Source organism: Phyllobates terribilis, unplaced genomic scaffold, assembly GCF_046119375.1.
Source record: "Phyllobates terribilis strain yellow unplaced genomic scaffold, ASM4611937v1 Scaffold_3__8_contigs__length_932513732, whole genome shotgun sequence".
In the NCBI taxonomy this organism is placed as follows: domain Eukaryota; kingdom Metazoa; phylum Chordata; class Amphibia; order Anura; family Dendrobatidae; genus Phyllobates; species Phyllobates terribilis.
The window spans coordinates 652,977,269-653,004,990 of NW_027362763.1; the positions used below are offsets into that span (position 1 = coordinate 652,977,269).

The 27,722-nt window shown below is 48.9% G+C and overlaps 1 protein-coding gene across 2 annotated transcripts in view; it reads right to left on the bottom strand.

Annotated features, from left to right (window-relative positions):
* Positions 1-5,337: 5,337 nt before the first annotated feature.
* The window catches only part of LOC141257283 (epoxide hydrolase 1-like), a 46,566-nt gene continuing 24,181 nt past the window's right edge, over positions 5,338-27,722 (bottom strand). For both annotated transcript variants that reach the window (XM_073671674.1, XM_073671675.1), the window contains exons 3-9: positions 14,168-14,348; positions 10,343-10,570; positions 10,125-10,254; positions 9,677-9,891; positions 9,183-9,291; positions 8,581-8,706; positions 5,338-5,669 (exon numbers count right to left, since the gene is read on the bottom strand). In XM_073671674.1, the coding sequence (XP_073527775.1) occupies positions 5,468-5,669; positions 8,581-8,706; positions 9,183-9,291; positions 9,677-9,891; positions 10,125-10,254; positions 10,343-10,570; positions 14,168-14,348 (1,191 nt within the window). In that variant the 3' untranslated portion in view covers positions 5,338-5,467. The remainder of the gene's footprint in view (positions 5,670-8,580; positions 8,707-9,182; positions 9,292-9,676; positions 9,892-10,124; positions 10,255-10,342; positions 10,571-14,167; positions 14,349-27,722) is intronic.

Sequence of the window (27,722 nt, forward strand, 5' to 3'; positions counted from 1 at the left end):
TCCTGGAGGTGTTACCCCAGCCTCACCATGCAGAGATACCTGGTGGCCATGCTCCTGGATGTGTTATCCCAGCCTCACCATGCAGCGATACCTGGTGGTCGTGCTCCTCCTGGAGGTGTTACCCCAGCCTCACATTGCAGAGATACCTGGTGGTCGTGCTCCTCCTGGAGGTGTTACCCCAGCCTCACCATGCAGAGATACCTGGTGGCCATGCTCCTCCTGGAGGTGTTACCCCAGCCTCACCATGCAGAGATACCTGGTGGTCGTGCTCCTCCTGGAGGTGTTACCCCAGCCTCACCATGCAGAGATACCTGGTGGCCATGCTCCTCCTGGAGGTGTTACCCCAGCCTCACCATGTAATGATACCTGGTGGTCATGCTCCTCCTGGAGGTGTTACCCCAGCCTCACCATGCAGCGATACCTGGCGGCCGTGCTCCTCCTGGAGGTGTTACCCCAGCCTCATCATGTAATGATACCTGGTGGTCGTGCTCCTCCTGGAGGTGTTACCCCAGCCTCATCATGCAGAGATACCTGGTGGCCATGCTCCTCCTGGAGGTGTTACCCCAGCCTCACCATGCAGAGATACCTGGTGGTCGTGCTCCTCCTGGAGGTGTTACCCCAGCCTCACCATGCAGAGATACCTGGTGGCCATGCTCCTCCTGGAGGTGTTACCCCAGCCTCACCATGTAGTGATACCTGGCGGCCGTGCTCCTTCTGGAGATGTTACCCCAGCCTCACCATGCAGAGATACATGGTGGCCATGCTCCTCCTGGAGGTGTTACCCCAGCCTCACCATGCAGAGATACCTGGTGGCCATGCTCCTCCTGGAGGTGTTACCCCAGCCTCACCATGCAGAGATACCTGGTGGTCGTGCTTCTCCTGGAGGTGTTACCCCAGCCTCACCATGCAGAGATACCTGGTGGCCATGCTCCTCCTGGAGGTGTTACCCCAGCCTCACCATGTAATGATACCTGGTGGCCATGCTCCTCCTGGAGGTGTTACCCCAGCCTCACCATGTAGTGATACCTGGCGGCCGTGCTCCTTCTGGAGATGTTACCCCAGCCTCACCATGCAGAGATACATGGTGGCCATGCTCCTCCTGGAGGTGTTACCCCAGCCTCACCATGCAGAGATACCTGGTGGCCATGCTCCTCCTGGAGGTGTTACCCCAGCCTCACCATGCAGAGATACCTGGTGGTCGTGCTTCTCCTGGAGGTGTTACCCCAGCCTCACCATGCAGAGATACCTGGTGGCCATGCTCCTCCTGGAGGTGTTACCCCAGCCTCACCATGTAATGATACCTGGTGGTCGTGCTCCTCCTGGAGGTGTTACCCCAGCCTCACCATGCAGAGATACCTGGTGGCCATGCTCCTCCTGGAGGTGTTACCCCAGCCTCACCATGCAGAGATACCTGGTGGCCATGCTCCTTCTGGAGATGTTACCCCAGCCTCACCATGCAGAGATACCTGGTGGCCATGCTCCTCCTGGAGGTGTTACCCCAGCCTCACCATGCAGAGATACCTGGTGGTCGTGCTTCTCCTGGAGGTGTTACCCCAGCCTCACCATGCAGAGATACCTGGTGGTCGTGCTTCTCCTGGAGGTGTTACCCCAGCCTCACCATGCAGAGATACCTGGTGGCCATGCTCCTGGATGTGTTATCCCAGCCTCACCATGCAGCGATACCTGGTGGTCGTGCTCCTCCTGGAGGTGTTACCCCAGCGTCACATTGCAGAGATACCTGGTGGTCGTGCTCCTCCTGGAGGTGTTACCCCAGCCTCACCATGCAGAGATACCTGGTGGCCATGCTCCTCCTGGAGGTGTTACCCCAGCCTCACCATGTAATGATACCTGGTGGTCGTGCTCCTCCTGGAGGTGTTACCCCAGCCTCACCATGCAGCGATACCTGGCGGCCGTGCTCCTCCTGGAGGTGTTACCCCAGCCTCATCATGCAGAGATACCTGGTGGCCATGCTCCTCCTGGAGGTGTTACCCCAGCCTCACCATGCAGAGATACCTGGTGGTCGTGCTCCTCTTGGAGGTGTTACCCCAGCCTCACCATGCAGAGATACCTGGTGGCCATGCTCCTCCTGGAGGTGTTACCCCAGCCTCACCATGTAGTGATACCTGGCGGCCGTGCTCCTTCTGGAGATGTTACCCCAGCCTCACCATGCAGAGATACATGGTGGCCATGCTCCTCCTGGAGGTGTTACCCCAGCCTCACCATGCAGAGATACCTGGTGGCCATGCTCCTCCTGGAGGTGTTACCCCAGCCTCACCATGCAGAGATACCTGGTGGTCTTGCTTCTCCTGGAGGTGTTACCCCAGCCTCACCATGCAGAGATACCTGGTGGCCATGCTCCTCCTGGAGGTGTTACCCCAGCCTCACCATGTAATGATACCTGGTGGTCGTGCTCCTCCTGGAGGTGTTACCCCAGCCTCACCATGCAGAGATACCTGGTGGCCATGCTCCTTCTGGAGATGTTACCCCAGCCTCACCATGCAGAGATACCTGGTGGCCATGCTCCTCCTGGAGGTGTTACCCCAGCCTCACCATGCAGAGATACCTGGTGGTCGTGCTTCCCCTGGAGGTGTTACCCCAGCCTCACCATGCAGAGATACCTGGTGGTCGTGCTTCTCCTGGAGGTGTTACCCCAGCCTCACCATGCAGAGATACCTGGTGGCCATGCTCCTCCTGGAGGTGTTACCCCAGCCTCACCATGTAATGATACCTGGTGGTCGTGCTCCTCCTGGAGGTGTTACCCCAGCCTCATCATGCAGAGATACCTGGCGGCCATGCTCCTCCTGGAGGTGTTACCCCAGCCTCACCATGTAATGATACCTGGTGGCCATGCTCCTCCTGGAGGTGTTACCCCAGCCCCACCATTCAGCGATACCTGGCGGCCATTCTCCTCCTGGAGGTGTTACCCCAGCCTCACCATGCAGAGATACCTGGTGGCCATGCTCCTCCTGGAGGTGTTACCCCAGCCTCACCATGTAGTGATACCTGGCGTCCGTGCTCCTTCTGGAGATGTTACCCCAGCCTCACCATGCAGAGATACATGGTGGCCATGCTCCTCCTGGAGGTGTTACCCCAGCCTCACCATGCAGAGATACCTGGTGGCCATGCTCCTCCTGGAGGTGTTACCCCAGCCTCACCATGCAGAGATACCTGGTGGTCTTGCTTCTCCTGGAGGTGTTACCCCAGCCTCACCATGCAGAGATACCTGGTGGCCATGCTCCTCCTGGAGGTGTTACCCCAGCCTCACCATGTAATGATACCTGGTGGTCGTGCTCCTCCTGGAGGTGTTACCCCAGCCTCACCATGCAGAGATACCTGGTGGCCATGCTCCTTCTGGAGATGTTACCCCAGCCTCACCATGCAGAGATACCTGGTGGCCATGCTCCTCCTGGAGGTGTTACCCCAGCCTCACCATGCAGAGATACCTGGTGGTCGTGCTTCTCCTGGAGGTGTTACCCCAGCCTCACCATGCAGAGATACCTGGTGATCGTGCTCCTCCTGGAGGTGTTACCCCAGCCTCACCATGCAGAGATACCTGGTGGTCGTGCTCCTCCTGGAGGTGTTACCCCAGCCTCACCATGTAATGATACCTGGTGGTCGTGCTCCTCCTGGAGGTGTTACCCCAGCCTCATCATGCAGAGATACCTGGCGGCCATGCTCCTCCTGGAGGTGTTACCCCAGCCTCACCATGTAATGATACCTGGTGGCCATGCTCCTCCTGGAGGTGTTACCCCAGCCCCACCATTCAGCGATACCTGGTGGCCATGCTCCTCCTGGAGGTGTTATCCTAGCCTCACATTGCAGAGATACCTGGCGGCCGTGCTCCTCCTGGAGGTGTTACCCCAGCCTCACCATGCAGTGATACCTGGCGGCCGTGCTCCTCCTGGAGGTGTTATCCTAGCCTCACATTGCAGAGATACCTGGTGGTCGTGCTCCTCCTGGAGGTGTTATCCTAGCCTCACCATGCAGAGATACCTGGCAGCCATGCTCTTCCTGGAGGTGTTACCCAGCCTCACCATGCAGCGATACCTGGCAGCCATGCTTCTCCTGGAGGTGTTATCCCAGCCTCACCATGCAGAGATACCTGGTGGCCATGCTCCTCCTGGATGTGTTATCCCAGCCTCACCATGCAGAGATACCTGGTGGCCATGCTCCTCCTGGATGTGTTATCCTAGCCTCACCATACAGCAATACCTGGCAGCCATGCTTCTCCTGGAGGTGTTACCCCAGCCTCACCATGCAGAGATACCTGGTGGCCATGCTCCTCCTGGATGTGTTATCCCAGCCTCACCATGCAGAGATACCTGGTGGCCATGCTCCTCCTGGATGTGTTATCCTAGCCTCACCATACAGCAATACCTGGCAGCCATGCTTCTCCTGGAGGTGTTACCCCAGCCTCACCATGCAGAGATACCTGGTGGCCATGCTCTTCCTGGAGGTGTTACCCAGCCTCACCATGCAGAGATACCTGGCGGCCATGCTCCTCCTGGAGGTGTTACCCAGCCTCACTATGCAGAGATACCTGGTGGCCATGCTCCTCCTGGAGGTGTTACCCCAGCCTCACCATGTAGTGATACCTGGCGGCCGTGCTCCTTCTGGAGATGTTACCCCAGCCTCACCATGCAGAGATACCTGGTGGCCATGCTCCTCCTGGAGGTGTTACCCCAGCCTCACCATGTAGTGATACCTGGCGGCCGTGCTCCTTCTGGAGATGTTACCCCAGCCTCACCATGCAGAGATACCTGGTGGCCATGGTCCTCCTTGAGGTGTTACCCCAGCCTCCCCATGCAGAGATACCTGGTGGCCATGCTCCTCCTGAAGGTGTTACCCCAGTCTCACCATGCAGCGATACCTGGTGGCCATGCTCCTCCTGAAGGTGTTACCCCAGTCTCACCATGCAGCGATACCTGGTGGCCGGGCTCTTCCTGGAGGTGTTACTGTAGCACATACAGAGGATGATATTATTACACCTGCCAGGAGGAGCAGTTGAGCCACCACATCCATGGAGCAACAATGACGCTCTGGACACTACAGCAGAGTCAGCACAGTGTCAGCTGTCTGCAGGATTTCACCTGTCAGAGGAGCAGTTTATGCTCCAGAGCTGTACTGCCAGCGGAGCGTTGTGGTCACCCGGTCACCCACCAGCCGATAACAGTCACTTCTCTGCTTTTCTGGCACAGGAGGAAGATGCTGCCCCCGGAAATCAGCTGTGACTGATCTGTCAGGACTCAGGACGGTCCCATAGACCTGCAGACTGCGCCCTATAACGAAGGAGCAGGAACGTCCACATGACGGCCGACATGACACCATAGACCCCTGTGGAACAAACCAGATGGCATTTTATTCCTCATTGCTCCGCCCGGCAGAGGGTCCCAGAGCGGCCTGTGATCGTCATCGGGGGTCTGCACCCTGTGTAACGTGGGGGCATTGGAGCCATCTCTTTCCTCTTTTACATCTTCTCCACTTTGGAAACGAAGTTCTGGACGTCACGAGCGAGAAGTTCTGGCTCCTCGAAGGCAGGAAAGTGCCCCCCGCGCGGCATGTAGGTGTAGGACACGATGTGGCGGAACTTCTGCTTGGCCCACACCCGGGGCGCGTGTGCCATCTCACAGGGGAAGGCTGCGATGCCGGTGGGCACATACACCCCGATCCTGAAAGAGGAGTCAGCCCATCATACAGGGTCACCGTGCCCCCCCCCCCCCCCCACAGTGCGGCCCCTCCCGTACCCCCACAGCACTTACAGGAAGGGTACATATTATCCCCCCCAGGATACCGACCACCCTGCCCCCAATAATATCAGCGCCCCCCATAGTGCGGCCTCTCCTGTACCCCCACAGCACTTATAGGAAGGGTACATAGTATCCCCCCCAGGATACCGACCACCCTGCCCCCAATAATATCAGCGCCCCCCATAGTGCGGCCCCTCCTGTACCCCCACAGCACTTACAGGAAGGGTACATATTATCCCCCCAGGGTACCGACCACCCTGCCCCCAATAGTATCCGTGCCCCCCACAGTGCGGCCCTCCTGTACCCCCGCAGCACTTATAGGAAGGGAACATAGTATCCCCCCCAGGGTACTGACCACCCTGCCCGCAATAATATCAGCGCCCCCTATAGTGCAGCCCCTCCTGTACCCTCACAGCACTTACAGGAAGGGTACATAGTATCCCCCCTATGGCACCGACCACCCTGCCCCCAATAGTATCGGCGCCCCCCACAGTACAGCCCCTCCCATACCCCCACAGCACTTACAGGAAGGGTACATAGTATCCACGCCAGGGTACCGACCACCCTGCCCCCAATAGTATCAGTGCCCCCTATAGTGCGGCCTCTCCTGTACCCTCACAGCACTTACAGGAAGGGTACATAGTATCCCCCCCAGGGTACCGACCACCCTGCCCCCAATAGTATCAGTGCCCCCAATAGTATCAGTGCCTCCTGTACCCCCACAGCACTTACAGGAAGGGTACATATTATCCCCCCATGGTACCGACCACCCTGCCCCCAATAGTATCCGTGCCCCCCACAGTGCGGCCCCTCCTGTACCTCCGCAGCACTTATAGGAAGGGTACATAGTATCCCCCCCCAGGATACCGACCACCCTGCCCCCAATAGTATCAGCGCCCCCTATAGTGCGGCCCCTCCTGTACCCTCACAGCACTTACAGGAAGGGTACATAGTATCCCCCCCAGGGTGCCGACCACCCTGCCCCCAATAGTATAAGCGCCCCCTATAGTGCAGCCCCTCCTGTACCCTCACAGCACTTAGAGGAAGGGTACATAGTATCCCCCCCAGGGTACTGACCACCCTGCCCCCAATAGTATCAGCGCCCCCTATAGTGCGGCTCCTCCTGTACCCCCACAGCACTTACAGGAAGGGTACATAGTATCCCCCCCAGGGTACCGACCACCCTGCCCCCAATAGTATCAGCGCCCCCTATAGTGCGGCCCCTCCTGTACCCCCACAGCACTTACAGGAAGGGTACATAGTATCCCCCCTATGGCACCGACCACCCTGCCCCCAATAGTATCCGTGCCCCCCACACTGGGGTCAGTAAGGGGCCGAAGTCACTGCAACTCTGCACCGATGGAAAGATCTCTGCTGCCAAAGAACGGTGACAACGCCTGCTCTGACCTGTACAGCTCTCACAGCTGAGGGTTTGGTGCAGTGCATCTGTGCAGACAATCTCTGTGAGCTGATCACATCAGCAGCATTAGATTAGAGGACGGTCTGGACTGGAAACAACTGTAACGAACACTGAGCTGTAAAAGTGTCTGACTCTGGACAGAAGCAGAATGTGTCCATCGACTGACAGCAGCCGAGATCCTGACTAATGGCGACCTGCTATACACGATGCGGGACGAGTCCTAAAGCTGTGCCCCAGACCCCACAGGTGTACAGCCCTCCCGGGGGGTGACGGTGCCCCAGACCCCACAGGTGTACAGCCTTCCCGGGGGGAGACGGTGCCCCAGACCCCACAGGTGTACAGCCCTCCCGGGGGTGATGGTGCCCCAGACCCCAACAGGTGTACTGCCCTCCCGGGGGGAGACGGTGCCCCAGACCCCACAGGTGTACAGCCCTCCCGGGGGGTGACGGTGCCCAAGACCCCACAGGTGTACAGCCCTCCCGGGGGGAGACGGTGCCCAAGACCCCACAGGTGTACAGCCCTCCCGGGGGGAGACGGTGCCCCAGACCCCACAGGTGTACAGCCCTCCCGGGCGGAGACGGTGCCCCAGACCCCACAGGTGTACAGCCCTCCCGGGGGTGATGGTGCCCCAGACCCCACAGGTGTACAGCCCTCCCGGGGGGAGACGGTGCCCCAGACCCCACAGGTGTACAGCCCTCCCGGGCGGAGACGGTGCCCCAGACCCCACAGGTGTACAGCCCTCCCGGGGGTGATGGTGCCCCAGACCCCACAGGTGTACAGCCCTCCCGGGGGTGATGGTGCCCCAGACCCCACAGGTGTACTGCCCTCCCGGGCGGAGACGGTGCCCCAGACCCCACAGGTGTACAGCCCTCCCGGGGGGTGACGGTGCCCCAGACCCCACAGGTGTACTGCCCTCTCGGGCGGTGACGGTGCCCCAGACCCCACAGGTGTACAGCCCTGCCGGGGGGTGATGGTGCCCAAGACCCCACAGGTGTACAGCCCTCCCGGGGGGTGACGGTGCCCCAGACCCCACAGGTGTACAGCCCTCCCGGGGGGGGTGACGGTGCCCCAGACCCCACAGGTGTACAGCCCACCCGGGGGGTGACGGTGCCCCAGACCCCACAGATGTACAGCCCTCCCGAGGGGGTGACGGTGCCCCAGACCCCACAGATGTACAGCCCTCCCGGGAGGATGACCGTGCCCCAGACCCCACAGATGTACAGCCCTCCCGGGAGGGTGACAGTACCCCAGACCCCACAGATGTACAGCCCACCCGGCCCTGCAGCGGAGGGTGACTTCCCATAGTGGGGTTCACAATGAGCTGCAGAGACATCATCACTACTGATCAGGGCAGTGCCAGTCCCAGCACCTATCATCCCCCAAACATCCCACACTGCCCCTCGCTGGCCTTACTTGGTGTCCGGGGTGCGGTTATAGTCTCTGGAGAAATTCTCCTTATAGAACCTCATGGAGGACGTAATGGATCCAGTAATCCAGTAGATCATGACGTTAGTGAGAAGATCATCCAGGGAGAATTTCCTGAGAGAAGGAATGTGGATTAAACAGCAACAACCACCATGGTCGAATATAATGTATCTACCAGTGTTACATCATGTCTTATCCTCCAGTCACCTCCAGAGCTGCAGTCACTATTCTGCTGTTACATCATGTCTTATCCTCCAGTCACCTCCAGAGCTGCAGTCACTATTCTGCTGTTACATCATGTCTTATCCTCCAGTCACCTCCAGAGCTGCACTCACTATGCTGCTGTTACATCATGTCTTATCCTCCAGTCACCTCCACAGCTGCAGTCACTGTTCTGCTGTTACATCATGTCTTACCCTCCAGTCACCTCCAGAGCTGCACTCACTATTCTACTGTTACATCGTGTCTTATCCTTCGGTCACCTCCAGAGCTGCAGTCACTATTCTGCTGTTACATCGTGTCTTATCCTCTAGTCACCTCCAGAGCTGCGGTCAGTGTTCAGCTGTTATGATTAATCTATTATGTCTCACTTGTCCAGTCCGCCGTCCTCCAGGTCCCTAAAGGAGTAGTCCGTCCATGTTGAGAACTTCTCTAGGATGTAGGCAGCGAGTCCAGCGGGGGAGTCATTCAGAGCAGAGCCTAGGAGAGAGGAGGGGTGTCAGAGGTTGATGACATTGGGGGTCTCTGTTTCCCATGAATCAGTTGTGTATGGATAGACAGTGAACGGTGTGATGCTGAATGTGATGCCGCTTATCAGGCGCCGCTTCTCCCCGTATCTTCACATTGTCGGTAACTGCTCACAATCTCTGCACTCAATGGAAAAAACACGAAAATTCTGAAAGCCGCCAGAACTTTCCAAATCCCGACGGGAACTGATTACACAGAGCAGAGAGGATGCACGGGGGAGGAGCTGAGCGATCAGCCGCCTATAATCAGCGCAGCGCTGGGGGTACGGAGCTCCTAGGTGGACCTACGTCTGACCGCACCACCATGACTATTAATGACCACACCGGCTGCTCCTCACCTACGGTGTCCGGTTTGGTGGCCTGGATGTGCAAGTATCCCGTCTCCCGCATGATCCTGAACACGTTCTTCTCCATGTACGGATACAGGCGCCTGACATCTTCTCTCGTCAGCCCCACCAGCCATGGCAGATATCGACCAATTAGCAGAGATCTCAGCCTCCCGACTCCTCCGCTCGGAAGTATCACAAAGTTTAGGTGAAGACCTTTTACTGACCTGCGAGAGGAGGAAGACATGGACCAGGGGTGGATATATCATTGAAGCAACCTGGTTGGTCGCACAGGGGTCCAGGAAGAATGGGGGCCCATTTCCACAACGGGCCAATATACTGTTCTTGCATAGTGGCCTTTTTCTGTCTGTGTCCACCAGTGACCATTGATGGAGTATAACCCCCAATATGGCAGACTCGTATAACGTGTGAGGGCATCCTCCTCCCACCAGACACTTACTGTGGCTTCATCTGAGATAGGAGGGTGGTGATTCTACTGCCCCAGTCTCCACCCTGGAGGTAAAACTCACTGAACCCAAGTCTCAGCATCAACTTGTAGAAGATTCGGGCAGCGGCAAAGGCGCTGAATCCTAGACGAGAAGGAGACGGGGTTAATATTTCCAGCTGTATTTATGTTCTCAGATGGTTGGGACTTCAGCCTTGAGGTCCTCTTCTCACCTTGCTTAGATGGGGCCTCAGAGAAGCCGTATCCCGGGATGGATGGACAGATGACCTCAAAGGCAATGTTTGGATCTAGACCGTGATTCCCAGGATCCGTCAACATTGGGAGAATGTGGTAGAATTCGTAGAAGGAGCCTGGCCAGCCATGGACCATGAGGAGAGGATGGACCTTCTGTCCGGGGCTCAGATGTGATGGCTTTACATGGATGAAATGTATGTCCAGACCTACGGGATAAGGAGCATGTGACGCCGGGAATGTATGTACATCGCTGAAGCCTCACCCTTAGGCTACGGCCCCACTATCAGTATTCGATCAGTATTCGGTCAGTATTGTGGGTGATAAATGCAGAATTGGTGACTTGTTTCTATTATACCTTTTCTCGGATTGTTCCTCACCTGGTTTTGGCTCCCACTCCTGAGAAAAAATACTGACCGAATACTTACCAAATACTGATAGTGGGGCCGTGGCCTTAGATCTCACCTTGAGGTCTCATCCTGAGATACCACCCTGAGATCTCAGTCTGTGGCCCCATCCTGTGGTCCCTGCCTGAGGTACCACTCTGAGGTCCCACCCTTAGAACCCATTCTGAGGTTTCATACTGTAATCCCATACAGAGCTTTTATCCTGAGATCCCATCCTGAGATCTCACCCTGAGATTCTACCCTGTAGTCTCATCCAGAGATCCCACCTTGAAATCCCTGACTGAGATTCCAGACTGAGGGCCCACCCTGAAATTCCACCCATGCTGTGGTCTAATCCTGAGATTCCAGCCTGTGGTCCTTCCCTGAGGTACCAAATTGAGATCCCACCCTGAGGTTTAATCCTGAGATCCGAGAATGAGATCCCACCCTGAGATCCCATCCTGTAGTACCAGCCTGAGGTCCCACCCTGATATCCCACTCTGTGGTTTCATCCTCAGGTCCCACCCTGTTGTTTTTTCCGGGGGTCCCGACTTGAGGTCCTAAGCTGAGATCCCACCTTGGTGTCCCACCCTGAGGTCCCAGTATTTGGTGTCACTCTGAGATAACACCCTGAGGTCCCAATATGAGGTTTCACCCTGAGAACAAAGAGTGAGCTTTTATCTTGAGATTCCAGACTGATGCTTAATCCTGAGATCCAAGACTAAGGGTTAATCCTGAGATCCCAGACTGAAGATTCATCCTGAGATCCCAGACTGTGGTTTCATCCTAAAATCCTAGACTGAGGCTTCATCCTGAGATCCCAGAGTGAGGTTTCATCCTGAGATCCCAGAGTGAAGTTTCATCCTGAGATCTTAGACTGAGGTCCCACCCTACAGTCTTATCCTCAGATACCAGCCTGAGGGTCCACCCTGAGATTCCACTCTGTGGTCTCATCCTGAGATCCCACCCTGAGGTCTCAGCCTGAGGTTTCATACAGAGATCCCAGAATGAGGTCCCAACCTGAGCTCCCACCCTTAGATCCCACTCTGAAATTTTATACTGTGATCCCAGACTGAACTTTTATCCTGAGATCTCACCCTGGTGTCCCACCTTAAGGTCCCACCCTGAGATTCCATCGGCAGGTCGCAGTCTCTGGCCCTATCCTGAGGTACCACCGTGAGGTCCCACCCTAAGTTAGGTCCCACTCTTTTATCCTGAGATCCCAGACTGAGATTTCATTCTGAGATCCCAGACTGAGGTCCCACCCTGCAGTCTTATCCTGTCCTGTGGTTCCACCCTGAGTTCCTAGCCTAAGGTTCCACCCTTAGATCCCACTCTGAGGTTTCATCCTGAGATCACAAACTGAGGTTTCATCCTGAGGTCCCAGAGTGAGGTTTCATCCTGAAATCCCAGAGTGAGGTTTTATCCTGAGATCCCAGAGTGAGGTTTCATCCTGAGATCTTAGACTGAGGTCCCACCCTACAGTCTTATCCTCAGATACCAGCCTGAGGTTCCATCCTAAGATTCCTCCCAGAGGTCTCAACCTGAGATTCCACCCTGTGGTCTCATCATGAGATCTCACCCTGAGGTCAAACTCTAAAGTCCCAACCAGAGGTACCACATTGAGGTCCCACCCTAAGGTCCCAGCCTGAGGTACCACATTGCGATCCCACCCTTAGATTCCACCCGAAGGTTTCATACTGAGATCCGAGAATGAGGTTCAACCCTGTGGACTCATCCTGAGATCCTACCCTGAGGTCCCAGCCTGACACCATTTTATGATCCCAGCCTGAGATCCCACTCTGAGCTTTCATTCTAAGATCACAGACTGAGGTTTCATCCTGAGATCCCATCCTGTGGTCTCATCCTGAAATCTCAGACTGAGGGCCCACCCTGAGATTCCACTCTGTGGTCTCATCCTGAGATCCCACCCTGAGGTCTCAGCCTGAGGTTTCATACAGAGATCCCAGAATGAGGTCCCAACCTGAGGTCCCACCCTTAGATCCCACTCTGAAGTTTTATTCTGTGATCCCAGACTGAACTTTTATCCTGAGATCCCATCCTGAGATCTCACCCTGGTGTCCCACCTTAAGGTCCCACCCTGAGATTCCACCGGCAGGTCGCAGTCTGTGGCCCTAGCCTAAGGTCCCACCGTGAGGTCCCACCCTAAGTTAGGTCCCACTCTTTTATCCTGAGATCCCAGACTGAGATTTCATTCTGAGATCTCAGACTGAGGTCCCACCCTGCAGTCTTATCCTCAGATACCAGCCTGAGGTTCCATCCTAAGATTCCTCCCAGAGGTCTCAACCTGAGATTCCACCCTGTGGTCTCATCATGAGATCTCACCCTGAGGTCAAACTCTAAAGTCCCAACCAGAGGTACCACATTGAGGTCCCACCCTAAGGTCCCAGCCTGAGGTACCACATTGCGATCCCACCCTTAGATTCCACCCGAAGGTTTCATACTGAGATCCGAGAATGAGGTTCAACCCTGTGGACTCATCCTGAGATCCTACCCTGAGGTCCCAGCCTGACACCATTTTATGATCCCAGCCTGAGATCCCACTCTGAGCTTTCATTCTAAGATCACAGACTGAGGTTTCATCCTGAGATCCCATCCTGTGGTCTCATCCTGAAATCTCAGACTGAGGGCCCACCCTGAGATTCCACTCTGTGGTCTCATCCTGAGATCCCACCCTGAGGTCTCAGCCTGAGGTTTCATACAGAGATCCCAGAATGAGGTCCCAACCTGAGCTCCCACCCTTAGATCCCACTCTGAAATTTTATACTGTGATCCCAGACTGAACTTTTATCCTGAGATCTCACCCTGGTGTCCCACCTTAAGGTCCCACCCTGAGATTCCACCGGCAGGTCGCAGTCTGTGGCCCTAGCCTAAGGTCCCACCGTGAGGTCCCACCCTAAGTTAGGTCCCACTCTTTTATCCTGAGATCCCAGACTGAGATTTCATTCTGAGATCCCAGACTGAGGTCCCACCCTGCAGTCTTATCCTGTCCTGTGGTTCCACCCTGAGTTCCTAGCCTGAGGATCCACCCTTAGATCCCACTCTGAGGTTTCATTCTGAGATCACAAACTGAGGTTTCATCCTGAGGTCCCGTCCTGAGATCCTATTCTGAAGTCTCATTCGGAGGTCCCATCCAGAGGTCTCGCTCTGAGATCCCAGTCTGAGATCTCATTCTGAGGTCCCAGCCGTAGACTCCACTATGAAGTCCCACCGTGAAGTACCACCCTGAGGTTCTACCCTGAGATACCACCCTGAGATCCCACCCTGAAGTCTCACCCTGAAGTCTCACCCTGAAGTCTCACCCTGAAGTCTCACCCTGAAGTTCCACCCTGAGATGCCACCCTGAGAGTCTAACCTGAGGTCCCTGCCTGAGATCCCACCATTTGACATCTCCTCTACCTTCTATGGTCGTCTTGTAGTGTGGGTATTTATTGAGGATCTCCACTTGCTTGCTCCAGTCATATTTATTCCTCCAATAAGAGATCACCGTCCTGAGAAGTGAGGGATTGAACCCATAGTAGAATCTGGAGTCTTCTAGAGGAGTAAAGAAGCGGGTGCCGTCCAATCGTCTGTGAAGATCCTGGAGAGACATCCCAGTGAGATCATGGGTCATACAGAATGAAGATTCTTGTCTTTTATTCATGCATTTGATCTCTACAGATCCCTATATACAAATGAAAGTCAGACATTGCTTCTCTGCTTCCACAGAATTTTTTAAAAAAGGAACTCATGAAATCGGCCTGGACAGAAATGATGGGACCCCTGAAAATAATGTGACAAAAGGGACATGGTAAATCCAGTTGTGTCCACTAATTATCATCACAGGTGTCTACAATCTTGTAATCAGTCAGTGGCCTGTATATAGAGCTACAGATACTCACTGTGCTGTATATAGGGCTACAGATACTCACTGTGCTGTATATAGAGCTACAGATACTCACTGTGCTGTATATAGAGCTACAGATACTCACTGTGCCTGTATATAGAGCTACAGATACTCACTGTGCCTGTATATAGGGCTACAGATACTCACTGTGCTGTATATAGAGCTACAGATACTCACTGTGCTGTATATAGGGCTACAGATACTCACTGTGCTGTATATAGAGCTACAGATACTCACTGTGCCTGTATATAGGGCTACAGATACTCACTGTGCTGTATATAGAGCTACAGATACTCACTGTGCTGTATATAGGACTACAGATACTCACTGTGCTGTATATAGAGCTACAGATACTCACTGTGCTGTATATAGAGCTACAGATACTCACTGTGCCTGTATATAGGGCTACAGATACTCACTGTGCTGTATATAGAGCTACAGATCCTCACTGTGCTGTATATAGGGCTACAGATACTCACTGTGCTGTATATAGAGCTACAGATACTCACTGTGCTGTATATAGAGCTACAGATACTCACTGTGCTGTATATAGAGCTACAGATACTCACTGTGCTGTATATAGGGCTACAGATACTCACTGTGCCTGTATATAGAGCTACAGATACTCACTGTGCCTGTATATAGGGCTACAGATACTCACTGTGCTGTATATAGAGCTACAGATACTCACTGTGCTGTATATAGAGCTACAGATACTCACTGTGCTGTATATAGGGCTACAGATACTCACTGTGCTGTATATAGAGCTACAGATAATCACTGTGCTGTATATAGGGCTACAGATACTCACTGTGCTGTATATAGGGCTACAGATACTCACTGTGCCTGTATATAGGACTACAGATACTCACTGTGCTGTATATAGGGCTACAGATACTCACTGTGCTGTATATAGAGCTACAGATACTCACTGTGCTGTATATAGAGCTACAGATACTCACTGTGCCTGTATATAGGGCTACAGATACTCACTGTGCTGTATATAGAGCTACAGATACTCACTGTGCTGTATATAGGGCTACAGATACTCACTGTGCTGTATATAGAGCTACAGATAATCACTGTGCTGTATATAGGGCTACAGATACTCACTGTGCTGTATATAGAGCTACAGATACTCACTGTGCTGTATATAGAGCTACAGATACTCACTGTGCCTGTATATAGGGCTACAGATACTCACTGTGCTGTATATAGAGCTACAGATACTCACTGTGCCTGTATATAGGGCTACAGATACTCACTGTGCTGTATATAGAGCTACAGATACTCACTGTGCTGTATATAGAGCTACAGATACTCACTGTGCTGTATATAGAGCTACAGATACTCACTGTGCCTGTATATAGAGCTACAGATACTCACTGTGCTGTATATAGAGCTACAGATACTCACTGTGCTGTATATAGAGCTACAGATACTCACTGTGCTGTATATAGGGCTACAGATACTCACTGTGCTGTATATAGAGCTACAGATACTCACTGTGCCTGTATATAGGACTACAGATACTCACTGTGCTGTATATAGGACTACAGATACTCACTGTGCCTGTATATAGAGCTACAGATACTCACTGTGCTGTATATAGGACTACAGATACTCACTGTGCTGTATATAGAGCTACAGATACTCACTGTGCTGTATATAGGGCTACAGATACTCACTGTGCTGTATATAGGACTACAGATACTCACTGTGCTGTATATAGAGCTAAAGATACTCACTGTGCTGTATATAGAGCTACAGATACTCACTGTGCTGTATATAGAGCTACAGATACTCACTGTGCTGTATATAGAGCTACAGATACTCACTGTGCCTGTATATAGGGCTACAGATACTCACTGTGCTGTATATAGAGCTACAGATACTCACTGTGCTGTATATAGGGCTACAGATACTCACTGTGCCTGTATATAGAGCTACAGATACTCACTGTCCCTGTATATAGAGCTACAGATACTCACTGTCCCTGTATATAGGGCTACAGATACTCACTGTGCTGTATATAGAGCTACAGATACTCACTGTGCCTGTATATAGGGCTACAGATACTCACTGTGCCTGTATATAGAGCTACAGATACTCACTGTGCTGTATATAGAGCTACAGATACTCACTGTGCTGTATATAGGACTACAGATACTCACTGTGCTGTATATAGAGCTACAGATACTCACTGTGCTGTATATAGGGCTACAGATACTCACTGTGCTGTATATAGAGCTACAGATACTCACTGTGCTGTATATAGGGCTACAGATACTCACTGTGCTTTATATAGAGCTACAGATACTCACTGTGCTGTATATAGAGCTACAGATACTCACTGTGCTGTATATAGAGCTACCGATACTCACTGTGCTGTATATAGGGCTACAGATACTCACTGTGCTGTATATAGGGCTACAGATACTCACTGTGCTGTATATAGGGCTACATATACTCACTGTGCTGTATATAGAGCTACAGATACTCACTGTGCTGTATATAGGGCTACAGATACTCACTGTGCCTGTATATAGAGCTACAGATACTCACTGTGCTGTATATAGGACTACAGATACTCACTGTGCTGTATATAGAGCTACAGATACTCACTGTGCTGTATATAGAGCTACAGATACTCACTGTGCTGTATATAGGGCTACAGATACTCACTGTGCTGTATATAGAGCTACAGATACTCACTGTGCTGTATATAGGGCTACAGATACTCACTGTGCCTGTATATAGAGCTACAGATACTCACTGTGCTGTATATAGAGCTACAGATACTCACTGTGCTGTATATAGGGCTACATATACTCACTGTGCTGTATATAGGGCTACAGATACTCACTGTGCTGTATATAGAGCTACAGATACTCACTGTGCCTGTATATAGAGCTACAGATACTCACTGTGCTGTATATAGAGCTACAGATACTCACTGTGCTGTATATAGAGCTACCGATACTCACTGTGCTGTATATAGGGCTACATATACTCACTGTGCTGTATATAGAGCTACAGATACTCACTGTGCTGTATATAGAGCTACAGATACTCACTGTGCTGTATATAGAGCTACCGATACTCACTGTGCTGTATATAGGGCTACAGATACTCACTGTGCTGTATATAGGGCTACAGATACTCACTGTGCTGTATATAGGGCTACATATACTCACTGTGCTGTATATAGAGCTACAGATACTCACTGTGCTGTATATAGAGCTACCGATACTCACTGTGCTGTATATAGGGCTACAGATACTCACTGTGCTGTATATAGGACTACAGATACTCACTGTGCTGTATATAGAGCTACAGATACTCACTGTGCTGTATATAGAGCTACAGATACTCACTGTGCTGTATATAGGACTACAGATACTCACTGTGCTGTATATAGGGCTACAGATACTCACTGTGCTGTATATAGGACTACAGATACTCACTGTGCTGTATATAGGACTACAGATACTCACTGTGCTGTATATAGAGCTACAGATACTCACTGTGCTGTATATAGAGCTACAGATACTCACTGTGCTGTATATAGGACTACAGATACTCACTGTGCTGTATATAGGACTACAGATACTCACTGTGCTGTATATAGGGCTACAGATACTCACTGTGCTGTATATAGAGCTACAGATACTCACTGTGCCTGTATATAGGGTTACAGATACTCACTGTGCTGTATATAGGACTACAGATACTCACTGTGCTGTATATAGGACTACAGATACTCACTGTGCTGTATATAGAGCTACAGATACTCACTGTGCTGTATATAGAGCTACAGATACTCAATGTGCTGTATATAGGACTACAGATACTCACTGTGCTGTATATAGGACTACAGATACTCACTGTGCTGTATATAGGGCTACAGATACTCACTGTGCTGTATATAGAGCTACAGATACTCACTGTGCCTGTATATAGAGCTACAGATACTCACTGTGCTGTATATAGAGCTACAGATACTCAATGTGCTGTATATAGAGCTACAGATACTCACTGTGCTGTATATAGAGCTACAGATACTCACTGTGCTGTATATAGAGCTACAGATACTCAATGTGCTGTATATAGGGCTACAGATACTCACTGTGCTGTATATAGAGCTACAGATACTCAATGTGCTGTATATAGGGCTACAGATACTCAATGTGCTGTATATAGAGCTACATATACTCACTGTGCTGTATATAGAGCTACAGATACTCAATGTGCTGTATATAGGGCTACAGATACTCACTGTGCTGTATATAGGACTACAGATACTCACTGTGCTGTATATAGGACTACAGATACTCACTGTGCTGTATATAGGACTACAGATACTCATTGTGCTGTATATAGGGCTACAGATACTCACTGTGCTGTATATAGAGCTACAGATACTCACTGTGCTGTATATAGGGCTACAGATACTCACTGTGCTGTATATAGGACTACAGATACTCACTGTGCTGTATATAGAGCTACAGATACTCACTGTGCTGTATATAGAGCTACAGATACTCACTGTGCTGTATATAGAGCTACAGATACTCACTGTGCTGTATATAGAGCTACAGATACTCACTGTGCCTGTATATAGGGCTACAGATACTCAATGTGCTGTATATAGGGCTACAGATACTCACTGTGCTGTATATAGGACTACAGATACTCACTGTGCTGTATATAGGACTACAGATACTCACTGTGCTGTATATAGGGCTACAGATACTCACTGTGCTGTATATAGAGCTACAGATACTCACTGTGCCTGTATATAGAGCTACAGATACTCAATGTGCTGTATATAGGGCTACAGATACTCACTGTGCTGTATATAGAGCTACAGATACTCACTGTGCCTGTATATAGAGCTACAGATACTCAATGTGCTGTATATAGGGCTACAGATACTCACTGTGCTGTATATAGGACTACAGATACTCACTGTGCTGTATATAGGACTACAGATACTCACTGTGCTGTATATAGGGCTACAGATACTCACTGTGCTGTATATAGAGCTACAGATACTCACTGTGCCTGTATATAGAGCTACAGATACTCACTGTGCTGTATATAGGGCTACAGATACTCACTGTGCCTGTATATAGAGCTACAGATACTCACTGTGCTGTATATAGAGCTACAGATACTCACTGTGCTGTATATAGAGCTACAGATACTCACTGTGCTGTATATAGGACTACAGATACTCACTGTGCCTGTATATAGAGCTACAGATACTCACTGTGCTGTATATAGGACTACAGATACTCACTGTGCTGTATATAGGGCTACAGATACTCACTGTGCTGTATATAGGGCTACAGATACTCACTGTTCCTGTAAATAGGACTACAGATACTCACTGTGCTGTATATAGGGCTACAGATACTCACTGTGCTGTATATAGGGCTACAGATACTCACTGTGCTGTATATAGGGCTACAGATGCTCACTGTGCTGTATATAGGGTTACAGATACTCACTGTGCTGTATATAGGGCTACAGATACTCACTGTGCTGTATATAGAGCTACAGATACTCACTGTGCTGTATATAGAGCTACAGATACTCACTGTGCTGTATATAGAGCTACAGATACTCACTGTGCTGTATATAGAGCTACAGATACTCACTGTGCCTGTATATAGAGCTACAGATACTCACTGTGCTGTATATAGAGCTACAGATACTCACTGTGCTGTATATAGGGCTACAGATACTCACTGTGCTGTATATAGAGCTACAGATACTCACTGTGCTGTATATAGAGCTACAGATACTCACTGTGCTGTATATAGAGCTACAGATACTCACTGTGCTGTATATAGAGCTACAGATACTCACTGTGCTGTATATAGGACTACAGATACTCACTGTGCTGAATATAGAGCTACAGATACTCACTGTGCTGTATATAGAGCTACAGATACTCACTGTGCTGTATATAGAGCTACAGATACTCACTGTGCTGTATATAGGACTACAGATACTCACTGTGCTGTATATAGGGCTACAGATACTCACTGTGCTGTATATAGGGCTACAGATACTCACTGTGCTGTATATAGAGCTACAGATACTCACTGTGCTGTATATAGGGCTACAGATACTCACTGTGCTGTATATAGAGCTACAGATACTCACTGTGCTGTATATAGAGCTACAGATACTCACTGTGCTGTATATAGGGCTACAGATACTCACTGTGCCTGTATATAGGACTACAGATACTCACTGTGCTGTATATAGGGCTACAGATACTCACTGTGCTGTATATAGGGCTACAGATACTCACTGTGCTGTATATAGGGCTACAGATACTCACTGTGCTGTATATAGAGCTACAGATACTCACTGTGCTGTATATAGAGCTACAGATACTCACTGTGCTGTATATAGGGCTACAGATACTCACTGTGCTGTATATAGGGCTACAGATACTCACTGTGCCTGTATATAGGACTACAGATACTCACTGTGCTGTATATAGAGCTACAGATACTCACTGTGCTGTATATAGGGCTACAGATACTCACTGTGCTGTATATAGAGCTACAGATACTCACTGTGCCTGTATATAGAGCTACAGATACTCACTGTGCTGTATATAGAGGTACAGATACTCACTGTGCCTGTATATAGAGCTACAGATACTCACTGTGCCTGTATATAGAGCTACAGATACTCACTGTGCTGTATATAGAGCTACAGATACTCACTGTGCCTGTATATAGAGCTACAGATACTCACTGTGCTGTATATAGGGCTACAGACACTCACTGTGCTGTATATAGAGCTACAGATACTCACTGTGCTGTATATAGGACTACAGATACTCACTGTGCTGTATATAGGGCTACAGATACTCACTGTGCTGTATATAGGGCTACAGATACTCACTGTGCTGTATATAGAGCTACAGATACTCACTGTGCTGTATATAGGGCTACAGATACTCACTGTGCTGTATATAGGGCTACAGATACTCACTGTGCTGTATATAGGGCTACAGATACTCACTGTGCTGTATATAGGGCTACAGATACTCACTGTGCTGTATATAGGGCTACAGATACTCACTGTGCTGTATATAGGGCTACAGATACTCACTGTGCTGTATATAGGGCTACAGATACTCACTGTGCTGTATATAGGGCTACAGATACTCACTGTGCTGTATATAGGGCTACAGATACTCACTGTGCTGTATATAGAGCTACAGATACTCACTGTGCTGTATATAGGACTACAGATACTCACTGTGCTGTATATAGGGCTACAGATACTCACTGTGCTGTATATAGGGCTACAGATACTGACTGTGCTGTATATAGGGCTACAGATACTCACTGTGCTGTATATAGGGCTACAGATACTCACTGTGCTGTATATAGGACTACAGATACTCACTGTGCTGTATATAGGGCTACAGATACTCACTGTGCTGTATATAGAGCTACAGATACTCACTGTGCTGTATATAGAGCTACAGATACTCACTGTGCTGTATATAGAGCTACAGATACTCACTGTGCTGTATATAGGACTACAGATACTCACTGTGCTGTATATAGAGCTACAGATACTCACTGTGCTGTATATAGGACTACAGATACTCACTGTGCTGTATATAGGGCTACAGATACTCACTGTGCTGTATATAGAGCTACAGATACTCACTGTGCTGTATATAGAGCTACAGATACTGACTGTGCTGTATATAGGACTACAGATACTCACTGTGCTGTATATAGGACTACAGATACTCACTGTGCTGTATATAGAGCTACAGATACTGACTGTGCTGTATATAGGACTACAGATACTCACTGTGCTGTATATAGAGCTACAGATACTCACTGTGCTGTATATAGAGCTACAGATACTGACTGTGCTGTATATAGGACTACAGATACTCACTGTGCTGTATATAGAGCTACAGATACTCACTGTGCTGTATATAGAGCTACAGATACTGACTGTGCTGTATATAGAGCTACAGATACTCACTGTGCTGTATATAGAGCTACAGATACTCACTGTGCTGTATATAGAGCTACAGATACTCACTGTGCTGTATATAGAGCTACAGATACTCACTGTGCTGTATATAGAGCTACAGATACTCACTGTGCTGTATATAGGGCTACAGATACTCACTGTGCCTGTATATAGAGCTACAGATACTCACTGTGCCTGTATATAGAGCTACAGATACTCACTGTGCTGTATATAGAGCTACAGATACTCACTGTGCCTGTATATAGGACTACAGATACTCACTGTGCCTGTATATAGAGCTACAGATACTCACTGTGCTGTATATAGAGCTACAGATACTCACTGTGCCTGTATATAGGACTACAGATACTCACTGTGCTGTATATAGGACTACAGATACTCACTGTGCTGTATATATTGCTACAGATACTCACTGTGCTGTATATAGAGCTACAGATACTGACTGTGCTGTATATAGAGCTACAGATACTCACTGTGCTGTATATAGGACTACAGATACTCACTGTGCTGTATATAGAGCTACAGATACTCACTGTGCTGTATATAGAGCTACAGATACTGACTGTGCTGTATATAGAGCTACAGATACTCACTGTGCCTGTATATAGAGCTACAGATACTCACTGTGCCTGTATATAGGGCTACAGATACTCACTGTGCCTGTATATAGGGCTACAGATACTCACTGTGCTGTATATAGGACTACAGATACTCACTGTGCTGTATATAGAGCTACAGATACTCACTGTGCTGTATATAGAGCTACAGATACTCACTGTGCCTGTATATAGAGCTACAGATACTCACTGTGCTGTATATAGAGCTACAGATACTCACTGTGCTGTATATAGAGCTACAGATACTCACTGTGCTGTATATAGAGCTACAGATACTCAATGTGCTGTATATAGGGCTACAGATACTCACTGTGCTGTATATAGAGCTACAGATACTCAATGTGCTGTATATAGGGCTACAGATACTCAATGTGCTGTATATAGAGCTACATATACTCACTGTGCTGTATATAGGGCTACAGATACTCACTGTGCTGTATATAGGACTACAGATACTCACTGTGCTGTATATAGGACTACAGATACTCACTGTGCTGTATATAGGACTACAGATACTCACTGTGCTGTATATAGGGCTACAGATACTCACTGTGCTGTATATAGGGCTACAGATACTCACTGTGCTGTATATAGGGCTACAGATGCTCACTGTGCTGTATATAGGGTTACAGATACTCACTGTGCTGTATATAGGACTACAGATACTCACTGTGCTGTATATAGAGCTACAGATACTCACTGTGCTGTATATAGAGCTACAGATACTCACTGTGCTGTATATAGAGCTACAGATACTCACTGTGCTGTATATAGAGCTACAGATACTCACTGTGCCTGTATATAGAGCTACAGATACTCAATGTGCTGTATATAGGGCTACAGATACTCACTGTGCTGTATATAGGACTACAGATACTCACTGTGCTGTATATAGGACTACAGATACTCACTGTGCTGTATATAGGGCTACAGATACTCACTGTGCCTGTATATAGAGCTACAGATACTCACTGTGCTGTATATAGAGCTACAGATACTCACTGTGCCTGTATATAGAGCTACAGATACTCAATGTGCTGTATATAGGGCTACAGATACTCACTGTGCTGTATATAGGACTACAGATACTCACTGTGCTGTATATAGGACTACAGATACTCACTGTGCTGTATATAGGGCTACAGATACTCACTGTGCCTGTATATAGAGCTACAGATACTCACTGTGCTGTATATAGAGCTACAGATACTCACTGTGCTGTATATAGAGCTACAGATACTCACTGTGCCTGTATATAGGGCTACAGATACTCACTGTTCCTGTAAATAGGACTACAGATACTCACTGTGCTGTATATAGGGCTACAGATACTCACTGTTCCTGTAAATAGGACTACAGATACTCACTGTGCTGTATATAGGGCTACAGATACTCACTGTGCTGTATATAGGGCTACAGATACTCACTGTTCCTGTAAATAGGACTACAGATACTCACTGTGCTGTATATAGGGCTACAGATACTCACTGTGCTGTATATAGGGCTACAGATACTCACTGTGCTGTATATAGGGCTACAGATGCTCACTGTGCTGTATATAGGGTTACAGATACTCACTGTGCTGTATATAGGGCTACAGATACTCACTGTGCTGTATATAGAGCTACAGATACTCACTGTGCTGTATATAGAGCTACAGATACTCACTGTGCTGTATATAGAGCTACAGATACTCACTGTGCTGTATATAGAGCTACAGATACTCACTGTGCCTGTATATAGAGCTACAGATACTCACTGTGCTGTATATAGAGCTACAGATACTCACTGTGCTGTATATAGGGCTACAGATACTCACTGTGCTGTATATAGAGCTACAGATACTCACTGTGCTGTATATAGAGCTACAGATACTCACTGTGCTGTATATAGAGCTACAGATACTCACTGTGCTGTATATAGAGCTACAGATACTCACTGTGCTGTATATAGGACTACAGATACTCACTGTGCTGTATATAGGGCTACAGATACTCACTGTGCTGTATATAGGGCTACAGATACTCACTGTGCTGTATATAGAGCTACAGATACTCACTGTGCTGTATATAGGGCTACAGATACTCACTGTGCTGTATATAGAGCTACAGATACTCACTGTGCTGTATATAGAGCTACAGATACTCACTGTGCTGTATATAGGGCTACAGATACTCACTGTGCCTGTATATAGGACTACAGATACTCACTGTGCTGTATATAGGGCTACAGATACTCACTGTGCTGTATATAGGGCTACAGATACTCACTGTGCTGTATATAGGGCTACAGATACTCACTGTGCTGTATATAGAGCTACAGATACTCACTGTGCTGTATATAGAGCTACAGATACTCACTGTGCTGTATATAGGGCTACAGATACTCACTGTGCTGTATATAGGGCTACAGATACTCACTGTGCTGTATATAGGGCTACAGATACTCACTGTGCCTGTATATAGGGCTACAGATACACACTGTGCTGTATATAGGGCTACAGATACTCACTGTGCTGTATATAGAGGTACAGATACTCACTGTGCCTGTATATAGAGCTACAGATACTCACTGTGCTGTATATAGAGGTACAGATACTCACTGTGCCTGTATATAGAGCTACAGATACTCACTGTGCTGTATATAGAGCTACAGATACTCACTGTGCTGTATATAGGACTACAGATACTCACTGTGCTGTATATAGGGCTACAGATACTCACTGTGCTGTATATAGGGCTACAGATACTCACTGTGCTGTATATAGAGCTACAGATACTCACTGTGCTGTATATAGGGCTACAGATACTCACTGTGCTGTATATAGGGCTACAGATACTCACTGTGCTGTATATAGGGCTACAGATACTCACTGTGCTGTATATAGGGCTACAGATACTCACTGTGCTGTATATAGGGCTACAGATACTCACTGTGCTGTATATAGGGCTACAGATACTCACTGTGCTGTATATAGAGCTACAGATACTCACTGTGCTGTATATAGGACTACAGATACTCACTGTGCTGTATATAGGGCTACAGATACTCACTGTGCTGTATATAGGGCTACAGATACTGACTGTGCTGTATATAGGACTACAGATACTCACTGTGCTGTATATAGGGCTACAGATACTCACTGTGCTGTATATAGGACTACAGATACTCACTGTGCTGTATATAGGGCTACAGATACTCACTGTGCTGTATATAGAGCTACAGATACTCACTGTGCTGTATATAGAGCTACAGATACTCACTGTGCTGTATATAGAGCTACAGATACTCACTGTGCTGTATATAGGACTACAGATACTCACTGTGCTGTATATAGAGCTACAGATACTCACTGTGCTGTATATAGGACTACAGATACTCACTGTGCTGTATATAGGGCTACAGATACTCACTGTGCTGTATATAGACCTACAGATACTCACTGTGCTGTATATAGAGCTACAGATACTGACTGTGCTGTATATAGGACTACAGATACTCACTGTGCTGTATATAGGACTACAGATACTCACTGTGCTGTATATAGAGCTACAGATACTCACTGTGCTGTATATAGAGCTACAGATACTGACTGTGCTGTATATAGAGCTACAGATACTCACTGTGCCTGTATATAGAGCTACAGATACTCACTGTGCCTGTATATAGAGCTACAGATACTCACTGTGCTGTATATAGAGCTACAGATACTCACTGTGCTGTATATAGAGCTACAGATACTCACTGTGCCTGTATATAGAGCTACAGATACTCAATGTGCCTGTATATAGAGCTACAGATACTCACTGTGCCTGTATATAGAGCTACAGATACTCACTGTGCTGTATATAGAGCTACAGATACTCACTGTGCCTGTATATAGGACTACAGATACTCACTGTGCCTGTATATAGAGCTACAGATACTCACTGTGCCTGTATATAGGACTACAGATACTCACTGTGCCTGTATATAGAGCTACAGATACTCACTGTGCTGTATATAGAGCTACAGATACTCACTGTGCCTGTATATAGGACTACAGATACTCACTGTGCCTGTATATAGAGCTACAGATACTCACTGTGCTGTATATAGAGCTACATATACTCACTGTGCTGTATATAGGGCTACAGATACTCACTGTGCTGTATATAGGACTACAGATACTCACTGTGCTGTATATAGAGCTACAGATACTCACTGTGCTGTATATAGAGCTACAGATACTCACTGTGCTGTATATAGGGCTACAGATACTCACTGTGCTGTATATAGAGCTACAGATACTCACTGTGCTGTATATAGGACTACAGATACTCACTGTGCTGTATATAGAGCTACAGATACTCACTGTGCTGTATATAGAGCTACAGATACTGACTGTGCTGTATAT